This window comes from Thamnophis sirtalis, unplaced genomic scaffold, assembly GCF_051295495.1.
Source record: "Thamnophis sirtalis isolate CommonGarterSnake01/CBP01778 unplaced genomic scaffold, rThaSir2_p1.2 scaffold_4, whole genome shotgun sequence".
Taxonomy (NCBI): Eukaryota; Metazoa; Chordata; class Lepidosauria; order Squamata; family Natricidae; genus Thamnophis; species Thamnophis sirtalis.
In genome coordinates this window covers 98,040,800-98,055,151 of record NW_028261384.1, presented here as the reverse complement: position 1 = coordinate 98,055,151, position 14,352 = coordinate 98,040,800, and the positions used below count along the sequence as shown (strand labels likewise).

General features: G+C 38.0%; 2 protein-coding genes across 7 annotated transcripts in view; one reads left to right on the top strand and one right to left on the bottom strand.

The window, feature by feature from the left end:
- Window positions 1-14,352, top strand: part of LOC106542356 (acid-sensing ion channel 2) — a 571,660-nt gene that overhangs the window by 129,786 nt on the left and 427,522 nt on the right. The gene's annotated exons all lie outside the window — the stretch shown is intronic.
- LOC106542357 (uncharacterized) overlaps window positions 1-14,352 on the bottom strand; it is a 28,553-nt gene that overhangs the window by 7,385 nt on the left and 6,816 nt on the right. For 2 of the 3 annotated variants that reach the window (XM_087713524.1, XM_087713523.1), the window contains exons 2-5: window positions 10,583-10,736; window positions 7,101-7,297; window positions 5,313-5,571; window positions 707-1,026 (exon numbers count right to left, since the gene is read on the bottom strand). In XM_087713524.1, the coding sequence (XP_087569650.1) occupies window positions 707-1,026; window positions 5,313-5,571; window positions 7,101-7,297; window positions 10,583-10,666 (860 nt within the window). In that variant the 5' untranslated portion in view covers window positions 10,667-10,736. The remainder of the gene's footprint in view (window positions 1-706; window positions 1,027-5,312; window positions 5,572-7,100; window positions 7,298-10,582; window positions 10,737-14,352) is intronic. The other variant, XM_087713525.1, reaches the window with a different exon arrangement.

Genomic DNA, 14,352 nt, shown 5'->3' with positions numbered 1-14,352 from the left:
AGACATGCATTCTCCTTGAGTAGGCTGGGAATATTATTATGTTCGCCTGCGGAGCTGACAGTATTGCAGCCATAGCAAAATCTCACCTATAGCAATAGCAATAGCAGTAGACTTATATACCGCTTCATAGGCCTTTCAGGCCTCTCTAAGCGGTTTACAGAGAGTCAGCATATTGCCCCCAACAATCTGGGTCCTCATTTTACCCACCTCGGAAGGATGGAAGGCTGAGTCAACCCTGAGCCGGTGAGATTTGAACTGCTGACCTGCTGATCTAGCAGTAGCCTGCAGTGCTGTATTTAACCACTGCGCCACCTTGGCTCTTACCCCTACCCCTTTAGAAGAACATTTGTTAGAGTCAGAAACCATGCACAAATGGAACTTAGCATCCTATTACTAGCAGCCAATAAATGGAGTTTTGGTGAGCAGTCTCAGAACATCATATGAATAAGTGTGTATAAATATTATGAGGAGATCTCTGATATGCGTTCAGTTCCACACTGTCTCATTATCTGCTTTGGAGCACCACAGCTACATTTCAAAGAGGAGATGCTTCCCCATATATGGGGGAGACTAGTGCACCTGCAATGTTACGTCCTAATTCTATCGTGGCCTCACAGCTCCATAGAATGGGGCAACGGGAAAGACTGTGAGGAGGGAGATTGAATAATATAATATAATCCATTACTTCTGTTTAACTTTCACATACCTGTACCTGTTAATATCCAAGTTTTCTTTTTCACCTCCAGCAACAGGATTCTTTGTTTTCTCCTTCTCTAGTTTTTTTGCAATGTTCTTCTCCTCTGGGGTTGTTTTACAGGAGGCCTCATGAATATTCTCTATTTTGAGAGGTGGTGGTTTGATTTTAGGAGTGGGAGAGCTCTTAGAACGTACAGCAGTTGGAGCCTTTCCTTTTTTGGTTTCCTTTGCCTTAGTAGTAGGGTTTTGAATGACAGGACGAATACTCTTCTTTTTTTCCTTTGTCTTTTTTGCAGGTGTGCATTGAGATTCTCTCTGAGGAGGTGGGGTCTGAGGAGAGGAATATTTGGAGATTGAATTTTAAGTTCCCTTTGCTGTAATTCTGTAAACTGGAGTTGACAATTTGTAAGTTAGAGACTTAACGTCCCGGTATAGCCTATCACTTTAACCTGAGATTTAGGGAAAGGGCTTAATTTACTCTCCTGCAGAGAGAATTGCAGAGTTAAGGCTTTTTATCTATTTCAGCTGCCAACTCCCCTACAGTATATACAAGCATAGAGGGAATGGATTTAAAATGTCCTTTGCCTCTGCCTCAGGTGTTGAATGAGATAGTATTGTTTCATTTTATGTCTTTGCAGCCCCCAGAAATCTCACAGTATTTTTCAAGTAAGGTCAACACTCTTTCTGCTGGGGAGTTGAGGAAGGTTAAAGTGTGCAATTAATGTATAAACTGAACTGAACTGAACTGAACTGAACTGAACTAAGCTAAACTAAGCTAAGCTAAGCTAAGCTAAGCTAAACTAAGATAAATTAAGCTAAGCTAAACTAAACTAAATTAAACTAAACTAAAATAAGGTAAAAGTGTGCAATTAATTTATTGTACTCAGCGTGCAGTCCTCAACTGAACTACATCACCACCCTTCAGACCTTCCGCATAGCCCTCAAAACCTGGCTGTCCCAACAGGCCTGGGACTAAAGACCTCAACCCACCCGAATTGTATGAATGTTGTGTTTTTTAACAATGCACTGTCTCATGTGTTTAATTTGTATGTCCTCCCTTCCTTTTGAACTGTAAGCCGCCCTGAGTCCCCCCAGGGGAAAGGGCGGCATATAAATAAATAAATAAAACTACCTACATCTACATGGAAGGAAATGAGCAGTGGGGTACTCCAAGGTTTCAATTTAGGCCCAGTACTCTTCAATAGCTCATAAACGATTTAGATGAGAGAATTGAAGAGAAATTTCATCAAATTTGCAGATGACACTAAGCTGGCAGGAATAGCCAAAACCTTAGAAGACTCAAAAGATCTTGACAGACTTGAGCACTGGGCCCTATTTAACAAAATGAAATTCAACATAGATAAAATTAATAAAAATTAATTCTACACTTACGTAAGAAAAAACAACTGTATAGATATAGACTAAGTCAGGGGTGTCAAACTCAAGAGCTGTGGGCCAGATCCGGCCCACAGGGTGCTTAGACCTGGCCTGTGGGGCCACCCTGGAAACAGTGAAGGACTGGCCTTGCAGTGCCTCTGCCAGTGAAAGCAGAGCTTGGGAGAGCTGCATGCAGCCCTCGCAAGCTCCGTTTTTGGCTGTAAAATTTCCTGCAACCCTCTGCCAATGAAAATGGAGCTCGGGTTAGGGAGCCCATTTTCACTGGCAGAGTGCTCGGGTTACCACAGGAGTCTCTGACACGAGTGACATTGAACTGGCCATGCCCCCCCCCCCAAGGTCAAACACAACCTTCATGCGGTTCTCAATGAAATTGAGTTTGAGACCCCTGGACTCGGTGAATCTTGGCTTAACCCACTATGAGAGGGATCTTGGAGTCCTAGTGGACAATCACTTAAATATGAGCCAACAGTATGTGGCAGTATCCAAAAAAGCCAGTGCAAGCCTACACTGCCTTAATAGAGGGATAGAATCAAAATCACATGGAAGTTCTAATATTGCTTTACAAAGCTTTAGTAAGACCACACTTGGAATACTGCATCCAGTTCTGGTCACCACCATAAAAACAGTGTTGAGACTCTGGAAAGAGTCCAATGAAGAACAACAAAAATGATTAGTGGGCTGGAGACTAAAACATAGAAAGAATGGTTGCTGGAATTGGGTATGTAGTTTAATGAAAAGAAGGACTGGGAGGGTGGTACATGAAAGCAGTGTTCCAATATTTGAGGGACTCCTACAAAGACAAAGAGGTTAGACTATTTTCCATAGCACTAAACGGCAAGACAAGAAACAATGGTTAAAAACTAAGCAAGGTGAGACGCAATCTATAAGTAAGGAGAAATTTCCTAACAGTGAGAGTAGTTAATCAATGGAATAGTTTGCCCTCAGCAGTTCTGGGTACTCCATCACAGAAGGCTTTCAAAAAGAGACTAGACAGCATTTGTCTGAAGTGATATAGGATCTCCTGCTTGAGCACAGAGCTGAACTAGAAGACCTCCAAGATTCTTTCCAACTGTTATTCTATGTTCTATGTCAGTGATGTTGAACCTTTTGGTAAAGGTGTGCCAAATTTGTTTGTGTGCGCGCCCACACCCACAATTCAATGCACCCTGCCCACCTGTGCATTCAAGTGCGATCCCCCGCACATGCATTGTGACCCGCCTGTGGGGGGGGGGTTTCACCCTCCCCAGGCTCCAGAGGCTTTCCTAAAACCTGGGGAGGGTAAAAAAACGGGCCCAACAGGCCAACTGGAAGTTTGGAAATGATTCATTTCCGGCTTCTGGTAGGCCTCTGGGAGCCTGGGGAGGCTGTTTTCACTCTCCCCAGGCTTCAGGAAAGCCTCCAGAGCTTGGGCAGGGCAAAACACAGACCCAATGGGCCTTCCAGTTGGCCCTTTGGGCCCATTTTTCACCCTCCCCAGGCTCCGGAGACTTTCCTGAAGCCTGGGGAGGGCAAAAACACCCCTCTGGCCATCCAGAAGGCCAAAAATCAGGTGGCCAAGGTGTGCATGCATGCCAGAACTGATACCTTGTGTGCCAACAAATATGGCTCTACATGCTACCTATGGCATGCATGCCATGGGTTCGCCATCATGGTTCTATGTTCTATCTAAATTTGAGTAACATCTCAGCACAACTTAGGACCTTAACCTGAAATTAAGGCAAAGGGTTTAATACACCCTTCTGCAGGAAGAATTGCAATTTCTGTTAAGACTCTATGTATTTCAGCTGCCAACTCCTGTGTATACAAGCACAGAAAGAATAGATTTAAAATGTCCTTCACCTCTACCTCATGTGTTGAATGAGATAGTATTGTGTTACTTTATGTCTCTGCAGTTCCCAGAAGTCTCGCAGTATTTTTTAAGGAGGGTCAACACCCTTTTTGCTAGTGTTTGGAAGTTGAGGGAGGTTAAAATGTTCAATTAATGTATTGAGCCTTGCAGGAATTTAAGGCATCCATTTAATCTAAAAACTTTACTCCCCATCTTGAGTTGTTTATTTCTAAGTTGAGTGGGTTTAGGGAGAAAAATAAATGCCATAATACTGCATCCCTTTAAATTAAGACCATAAAATTTGACTCAGGTGATAATATACTATCACTGGTTATTCAATATGTGATTCCTGAAAGAAACAAAAACAGCTTATTGCCACAAGGTTATAGATAGCCTTCATTTAGTGACCACAATAGAGACCGACAACTCAGTTATTAAGTGGTCAGTGAGTGAAACCGCAACTGTGCTTATGGTCTTCAACTTTCCTTTCCTTTCCAGATCTAGAAAGGTCATAAATATGCGGATTAGTCATAAAGTTACTTTTTCATCACTGTTGTAACTATGAATGACTGCTAAAGGAGGCAATCACTAACCGGGGACTACCTGTATTGTTTTTGGTCTTAGACCAGGGCTGTCAAACTCACGGCCCATAGGCCAGATGCATCACACACTGGCCACATCCACTCCCAGTTTAGTGAAGGGGAAAAAATCCTGATACATCACATGACGCCTCCGTGACAAGGCGAGTTTGATACCACTGCCTTAGACAGAGAACTTAGTTTAACCCACCCTTTTGTTCCTAGCAATGTATAATAGCAGTATATCTCTTGCCTTCATTATTGTCACTTAAAACCACAGGAAGCATCTTGCTGGAACAAATCAAAGATCCATTTAGTCCAGCATTTTGTGGAAAACAATGATATGATGCATTCAGAAAATTCATAAGCATGAGAAAAAGGAGATAGGCTTCCTCCACTATTGTTCTTTTGCAACTGATCTTTAGAGTATATTTATCTGCTACTTAATTCTTTTGCAAGCAGAGATTATCTTGCAGTATGGGAAGAAACCTTGCCTTGCCTGACATTTTGTTACAGTTCTTGATGGAAAAGAAAAGGATAAAGAGCAGTTGACTTGTATAGATATACAAATTTGGCTGGCTTTGAAATCTTTGCTCAAATCAGATACATTCCTGGAGTAATTAATTCATTCCAATAGTACCAGAAAGTTATGTACTTTGAAACAGAGATGCATTTTCTGGAATTTAAATATATATATGTAAGTAAGGAGTCCATTCATTTCCAGTAAGGGAAATGAAAGATTATTTTCTATTTGTTGTGCTCCCTGATAATTCTCAGGACTTCAGAATTAATACAACGAAAGGTGATCTCACTTTAGGTTTCGGAGGTGGAACTAGAGGTGCACCTTTCTTCTTTAATTTTTGGTTTTCTGGCTTCTGCTGGTTGACATTGGTTTTTGAAGAAGGCCGTAACGTTTGTACAAGCTTTATCCAGCCAACGAAAAGGTTTTGTTGCTGATGTGATGCAGGGTACAGCTGAAGGTAGTAGGTGCGGCCAGTTACTAGTTTAAGTCGCAGCTGCTGCTTTTCCATGTTGTGGATTGAAATCTTGACCAAGCACAAAGGGAATAACCTATGTGATACAAAATGGTTTTGAAACACTGAAGGCTTTTAGATGCAATGTACCTCAAGGTAGGATCTGAAAGGTTCACATGTAGGAAAGCATTTCGTGTTTCCTTATTAATTACAGTCAACTGGTTCTTTATATTTAATAGATGGGTCTTCATATGAATCAGTGTCTTGTGCTGCTCCGTCTAAGTTTCAATATTTGAGGAGTAAACTAGATGACTTTGATGGAGAGATAGAGAATCTGTTGCTTAGACAAAATTTGCTGAACATTTTTAAATGTTCCTCAATGTCCTCAACAAGATAATGTTCAGAAGTAGTTCAGGCAGGAAGGACAAGGAGATACAGAACACCGATATAAGAGAATATTTTAGAATTTAAGAGTTAAACATTGATGATATTACTAGTATGGTAATGAAAGGATTGCAAAAAAGCCATCAAGCTCACAAAATAGAAGTACTCAATGGATAAAAAACAATTAGATTTTCAAGATTATTATATTTACTCTCAATAAATGTGTTTTAGCCTACTGGTTAATTAACTGATTTGGGAAAAAAAACATTTGTTATAGAAGCTTACATCAATCTTGCAACTCTCATTGTTTCTGTACCTCTTCCTCCTCCTTATAATTCAACATATCAGGGATAAATAGCTTCCAAATGTTATCTTCCTCTAGACGTTAAAAAAGATTCTGCCCCTTTTGCCTAAGCTGCAAATCCTATTTATCTACAACAAGGTTGTCTTATTACTCCATTTAATGTATAGTTTTAACAGGGTATACAATATTTTGAAAAAGGTATGTGCAAAGTTTTAGGTGGCTGATGAAAATACCCTTTGGATTTCTAATATATATATATATTTGCTTTGGATCTCCCTTATTCCAAAAGTCTGCAGTTGCTAAAAGGGGTTTGGATTAGAGTTCAGAATTAATTCTACACTCCGCTATTATTTGGTCAGAAAGGCAAAAATGCTGTAATTTACAGAAGAATAAAGAAAGAGTTAATTTTCTTCAGAAATCTAAGGCATGGAACAAATGGTATCTTTAACCTTTTACAATATTCACAATTCATAAAGCAAATTGGTCTTGAATTTCTATAAAGAGAAATTGCTCTATTATCATTCCATCAAATCCAAATTTGTATTGTGTTGACACATTATAACCGTATAACATTATACCAATCCAATGTAGATATCTAACCCAATGCTGACTATTGATTAAGGGATTATGGATTCAGATTAAGTACTGGTGTATTCTTTCCAGTCATATTGTATATTAAAAGTGGACATTTTGTACTGGCTCATGACTAAAACAAAATCACTTTTGTTGATGTTGTTTTTGTGTAAAAAGAAAGAAGTGCCCCTTACTGCATGCACTGAGCAATCTAGTCATGAAAGGTAGAGTTTGGGGAAGAACATCAGGGGCAAGGGGGGAGCTCAGCAGGCCAGATGATAAAATCTTGATAGACAGTTCAGAAATTACTATTTTACAATGACTTCAATATGGAACATTTTAATCTGGACATGAGAGTGACTCACCTTTTTAGTTCCAAATTCCCTTGGAAGTGCTGATGGAATATGGATGTGGATTTTGAAATATGTTCTTCAGATGAGACCAAAGAGCTTGCCAGAAGCAGGGTATTAGGGATCGGTAGCGTGGGAATGGTGGAAGTCACTCCAAGTGTAATGACTTTCTTCTTATTGTGGACCTCAATTGGGTTACCTTCCTTACTGATCTAAGTCACATGATAAAGATTTATGATATTAATATTACATTATATTTAAATATATTATATATACATTAAAATAAATTACTATAATCATTACATATAAAATATTTAACTCTTAAGTATTTATACTTATTTATGCAATTTATCTAACTCCTCAATCCTGATAGACTCCAGGCAGTTCATAGACTCTCTTTGCAAACCACCAACTATTGTCAAATGATCCATGCTACTAGAAAAGCTTAAGATGTGAAAAGTAAAGCAAACTTCTTTTGATACATGCATGATAGCACAAGGGAGATTGCAAAAACACATTAAGGTGGGATGATAACCAGATAATAGAAGTAAAAAAAACATATACAGTGTAAACACTGTATACACTGTAAAATATATACAGTGGGGAGAAGACTGGTTCTCAAAAAATGCCAATTTAAATGATACTGGTATATATAGATATATAGATTTTTTTTATTAAAGCAGGTTTTTTTTACACAGAATAAGAACAGTACAAACTTTTAAATTAAAGATAAGACAAATGGGAAAAGTAATGAAAAGTGAACAAGAAATGAAAAAGAAATAGAAAAGAAGTGAAAAAAGAATAATACTTCCAGTATTTTTAACAGTGATTATAAGTACATTTATACTTTATTTTAACATGATCCTGATTTTTGAAAACTTGTTATCCCTTCCCTTTATTGCTTTTTAAATAGCTTTATTCCTGTCCAGATAATACTCAATCTCTCAGCCAATAACTACCCTGTTTTCCCCAAAATAAGACATCCCCAGATAATAAGCCCAATTGGGCTTTTTAGCACCTGTGCTAAAATATGCCCTCCCCCAAAAAGCCCTTCCAGAAAATATTGCAACACAGCAGCAGCCATAAGGTGATCATGCTCCCTGCTTCCTGCACCTTGAAAATAATAAGATCTCCCCGAAAATAAGGCCAAGTGCTTATTTCGGGGGTCAAAAGAAAATAAGACCCTGTCTTATAAGACCCTGTCTTATTTTCTTTGAAACACAGTAGAGAAACACATCTTATCTGGGGGAATTGTTTGATTCTATTATTATTAAGATGTAATCTTTATTTTGATTCACAATCTAGGACTAGTAATAACTTAATAGTGCAAGTGCTAACCAAGGACCTAAGAGCTGGTTATTAAAAATTATTATTATTATCTCTCTTATTCATTAAACATGAAACTCAGTCAACTGAACATTTAAAAATGTGTCACAAATACCACTGACTGGTGCTGATAGTTAATATAGGTTGCTGCCACATCCTAGGTATCCACCAAGTATCTTCTTAAAATATATGATGTTCTGAGCAGCACAGTTCTTTGCAGTTCTGCTCATGTTATTGCTGGAAGCAATTTCTTGATGTGTTTTTTTAAAATTCGGACATGGTACCAAGGGCCCCAATGACAATGGGTATCACTGTTACATGTTTCATTCATAACCGTGTAGTTTCAATGGCCAGATTGTGATATTTCTGATTTTTTCCAATTCTTTTTCTTTGACTCTGGCGTCTCCTAGTATAGTGATATCAATAAACTGTACTCTTTGGTCCTTGACAACCGTGATATCTGGCATGTTGTGTTCCAAATGACTATCTGTCTGTATTCTAAAATCCCACAAGATCTTCACCATTTCATTTTCAATAACTTTTTCCACTTTATGTTTCCATAACTTTTCAGATACAGGTTATTATTTCTTTTATTCATTAAACATGAAACGCAGTCAACTGAACATTAAAGATGTGTCACAAATACCATTGACTGGTGCTAGCGATTGATACTGGTTGCTGACAGCATACTAGGTATCAACTTGGTTGATGCTGTTGTTGTTGTTATTAAAGATGAAACTCAGTCAACTGAACTTTAAAAAATGCATCAAAAATACCATTGACTGGTTCTAATGGTTGATACAGGTTGCTGCCAGTGTCCTAGATATCAACCAAGTACCTTCTTAAAATATACGATGTTCTGAGTAGTGCAGTTTTTTGCAGTTCCGCTGGTGTTATTGCAATTTGTTGATGTATCTTATAAAATTCTTGGACATGGTACCAAGTGCCCCAATGACAATGGGTATCACTGTTACATGTTTCATCCATAATTGTGTGGTTTTAATGGCCAGGTCGTGGTATTTTGTGATTTTTTTCCAGTTCATTTTCTCTGACTCTGGCATCTCCTGGTACCACGATGTCAATAAATTGTATGTTTTGATTTTGGACAACTGTGATATCTAGCGTGTTGTATTCTAAATGATGATCCATCTGTATTTGAAAGTCCCACAAGATCTTTACCTTCCCATTTTTGTACATACATCAGATGATTGAAGAAAAAAAAGTTACTTTTTAAAGAATATCTGAAGGAATCTCTGAATATTTGAAGAAGATGCACTGAAGTCAATAAGCCAGGAAGGCTTATTGACTACTGAAGAGACCAAACTGACCTACAAGAAAGATCAAATGAAGAACAGAATGGAGTCATGGGAAGACAAAGTAGCACATGGCCAGTACATTTTTAAAAAGCAGGAAAATCAGATAGCAGACAGACTAGCAATATATAAGAGCAGAAAAGTTGAAGAAAGAGACTGAGGGACTAATTCTGGTTGCAAAAGACCAAGCCTTAAGGACAAGTTCATACAAAGCCAAAGCTGAGAAGACAGCAACAGACAGTAAGTGCCACCTATGCAAAGAAGCTGAAGAAACACTGGACCACCTGTTAACCTGCTCCAAGAAATTGTACAGACTGACTACAAGTGGCATGATAAAGTAGCCACCATGGTGCATTGGAAGAGCTGCAAGAAATATCATCTGTATGCAAACAGAAACTGGGACCATTAAAAAAATGTCATAGAAAATGAGGAAGTTAAATTGCTCTGGGACTTTATCCAAACAGACAGATACCTTACACATAACATCCCAGATTTAACAATTGACGATAAGAAAGACAAAAAATGTCTGATAGTGGATGTGGCAGTGCCTGGAGACAGCAGAATACTGTAGAAGAGAAAGAACTGGAGAAAATAACAAAATACAAAGACCTACAAATAGAAATAGAATGACTGTGGCATAGGCAAACAAGGGTAGGTAGTATCAATAGTAATAAGTGCCTTGGGTGGAATTCCAAAACAACTGGAGCACTACTTAAACATTATTGGCATTGGCAAATTCGCCATCAGTCAAATTGCAAAATGTGGCTTTACTGGTAACAGCTTCCATTCTATGACAATATCTGTAATCTCATTTCACCTCCTTTCCCCCAAGCTCTCTCTGAGAGAGAAAGTACTTACTTGGAAGAAATCGCTTTCAAACATAGGGGCATACTGAAACATGTTATATTCCCCCTGATGTAATAAGTTTTCTAGTGACTCCATTCTTCTGTAGAAAAAGCTCTTCGTGCAGGTTGTTTCAGGCCCAACACCTCAAAGCTGTAAATCCTTTGAGCTATAAGGAAAAAAAATACCATTCAGAAATATGGCTAATCTGGTATCCAGATGCGAATATTTACTTGCAAAACCTGATATTAATTTAAGACAATAAAATTTATACTTATATGTGAAGCTCTCTGAAGTACAAATGAAAATCACTTTTCCAAATTGGAATATTTTGCATATCTTGGAATCCTTGAAACATTTTCCATTTGGATCTTAAAACTTTTTCATCAATAACATAGGCATTGAAGTGCATAAATTATATTATTATTTGAAAGTATCATCTTCACCTATTATTTAATTTTAAACATGTTTTTAATGCAGAAAACTTAAATTTGCCATGAAAAAGCTTCCTATCTATAACACTATTGAGAATTCTTCACTCAATAAGTTAAAAAGGCAACACTTCTTTGTAGGGATGCTTGTTTATGCAGTAAAGTTGGAATTGTTTATTTCATGCATTTGTATTTTCCTTCAGGGAAAAAAATAAACAGAGCCATTCAGAACAGTAAATTTGGATCTGCATTGCAGGATCATCCCATTGCATTGCAGGATTTGCTGCTCTAGGGAGCAAAAGATACTTTCCCTCTTCCTGCTGTCATTTCACGATATTCCAAGATCAGCATGAAGCTGGTTTATTACTGTACTAGAATTATTGACATATATAGGAAGGACAGAGTCCAGATTTTCTTGTTAAAGGAGATTGTAACATAAGGGACATCTTCTATCAAATAAGTTACTTGATACTCAGGTCCATTGTCAAGTAGTCATTTCATTTGAAAAATACATGAAATAAAATAGGTCCTTCTTAGCCAATACTAAGAACTTCACCTTCATACCTCCTTTCTTTTCAGCCGGGTTGGGTTTACTTCCATGAGATTCTCAGGAGATCTGGTTTCCACATTCTCCTGCTTATAAATCTCTAAATAAAGTGAGTAAGTGACTTTGCAACTACCACAGTGTCCCGATGTCACTTTTAGAGTATAGGAAAAAGAGACCTTGGATAATAGGATTTGTCTAGCAGTGGCCCCCTAAGTAGCAACCTGAATATGCAGCTAACTCATCTTAGATGTGTCATTCAGTGAGCAGCAAAAACATGTGGACTTTTTTTTTCCAATCAGGGAAGTTATTGCTAAATTTATTTTAAGACTGTAGCTTTTAGCAATTGTATTTTTTACTGTGACCTTTTTCATCAAAACTGTTTCATTACAATTAATATGTGATTATTTTTTAATGTCATTTTAGCAGACTCCTTTTTGTTGTAAAATTAGGGTAGAACTCCAATTCTGAATTTCATAATTGAGTAGGTATATCTATCCTGGAAGTTCATTTTGCTTTCATGTCCATTTAAACCACCACTTGCTAATTTCTTCTGATCACTAATTTTATATGACAGATCTTCATACTTTCATTTCATTCCCAGACTGTTGCTGAAATATTTTAAGGGGGGTATGTTGAATCTGCAGCCCACAGGCCACATGTGGTCCTGAATGTGTAGCCCCACAAGATAATAAATATTCTAACATTATTATGACATTTATATACATTAACAATATTATATATTTTATATATGGCCCAAGACAATTCCTCTTAACTCAACATGGCCTAAGCAACCCATGTTTTAAAGTCATATTCAGTGATCTCAGTTTTAAAATAGAGCTTTCTTCCTTTGCTAACACAGTTTTTACTTGAACATCATTTAGCATGCTTCTTGGATAATATTGTTGTTGATATGGTAGGATCTGTTCAGCTTTTCTTGAACAGTTTATTCTTCTCTCAGCAATCCCCCTCCCCTCAAGTCACTGGGCACTGCAAGCCAAGGCTATTTTGGCTTTAATTACAGGAGGGACTGAATACCTGGCTTGAAGAGAGATTTCTGCTTCTATAATACTTGACTTAACAATTGCTTCTTCATGCCTTTCTCAGTCTCTATATGGGTGTCTGGTACTATATGTGTATCTTATAAATGCTAAACCTAAGTTTAATTACTTTTGAAAATGCAATAAACCTGCATTTTAAAAACAGAATTAGCACTCTGTTTAGAAAATGCTAGTTTAGAACTGTATTTATGGTTTGGGAAGAAGGCGGGGCTTAGCAGTGAGAAGACGGACTTTCAGGCATCTCCTGAATGACCATCTACACCGGAGTCTTTTTGGGAGGATTCTTTTGAATCTAAGCTGTCCCGTAGAGACAGTGACGTGGGAGAAACTCCAGTGGTCCCAGAGATGTTCGCAAAATCTCTGGGAACCTAAGGAAAGCCTTCCTAATCCAGTGACTTCCGGATCGGCTCAGATGCCGACTGCAACTGCCATAGCCCAGACAGAGAGCTGAATATGAACATGTCGTTTGATGTGAGTTTTAAATCCTTTTTTCTTGTTGGAAAGAGAACACCCTAAATTTGGAAACTTAGTTTAAAATAAGGCTGATAAGTGAGAAAAGCGGCGGTGATAAATGTTTGCACTTGGAAGTTTATTTTTCTGTTCCTTTTTTTTAATTTCTGGAAGCCGGGCTGGACTTTCCTGTAATTTGAATCGGCTTTTTGCGTTCCTTCTCTTTGTTGTCGACACCTTTAACTTTGAATCTATTGGGGCACTAAATCTTAAACTTAAAGTGCTTTGAAGATCTGGTGTTTTTTTTTTTTTTGGTTTGTTTTTCTTCGCTGCCTTTTAGCCCTTTTGATCTTTGTCTTTTTTTTTAACAATTAGTAATTAACAAACGGAACGGACTAAAACAAGCTGTAAATTACAAACTACAAGCCAACACTGCCATCTTGTGGACTCGAACTTTGTTATTAAAATCCCCCCTGTAATGCATTTGATTTACGTGTTTACGCAGCTGGGAACCTGTGAGATAAAACAGCAAAGCTGAGCGTGACCTTGAAGAGTCTCTTATCTTAGGGGGGGGGAAAAAAGAGTCCGGAAAAAATCATTTGTTTTAGCTTGTTGACATCCTTTCATTTCCCAACACCATTCTCATATTACCGGCTGTGGAGACATCGACACTGAGTTTTTCCTTTTCGATCATCACCATCGACCTTTTGATCTTTTACATTTTTTTTTCTTTTCTGTTTTGATTATTCTTTTTAACCTTTGGATCACCTCTTGACTATTTACATTTTTTCTGCTTCTTTCTTTTCTCACTTGTAACTGAAGCACCCCTTCTCCCCTTTTTGGAGGGGGGGGGTGTCTTCCTTTTTTTTTACTATTTCATACTCTCTTATTTATATATATTTTTTTAATTGCATTCTACTGCATTTCATCTTTGAAAAAAAAAGTTTCCTCTTCTTTCCTTCCTTTTCTCTCCCTTCTCTCTTTTCCTTCCCTTTCTCTTTTCTCCCCTTTCTTATCTCCCCCCCCTCTCCTCTGTGTACTTTACGTACTTAATCCACTATACTTATAACCCTCCACCCTCTAATACTAATTGGCTATGAGCAGAAAAGCAGCTGCCTCTGGCTTTATATCAACCCCTGCCCCCTCATCTGCGGGAGGCCAGAGGACAACACAGATGATGTCCCATCAGGAAAAAGAGAAGGAAGCCAACTTTGAAACACTTATACAAATGATGCAGAAAATGCAAGCAGGAAACGATACCCTTGTAAAAAAAATGGAGGCAATGGAACAACAAAACCA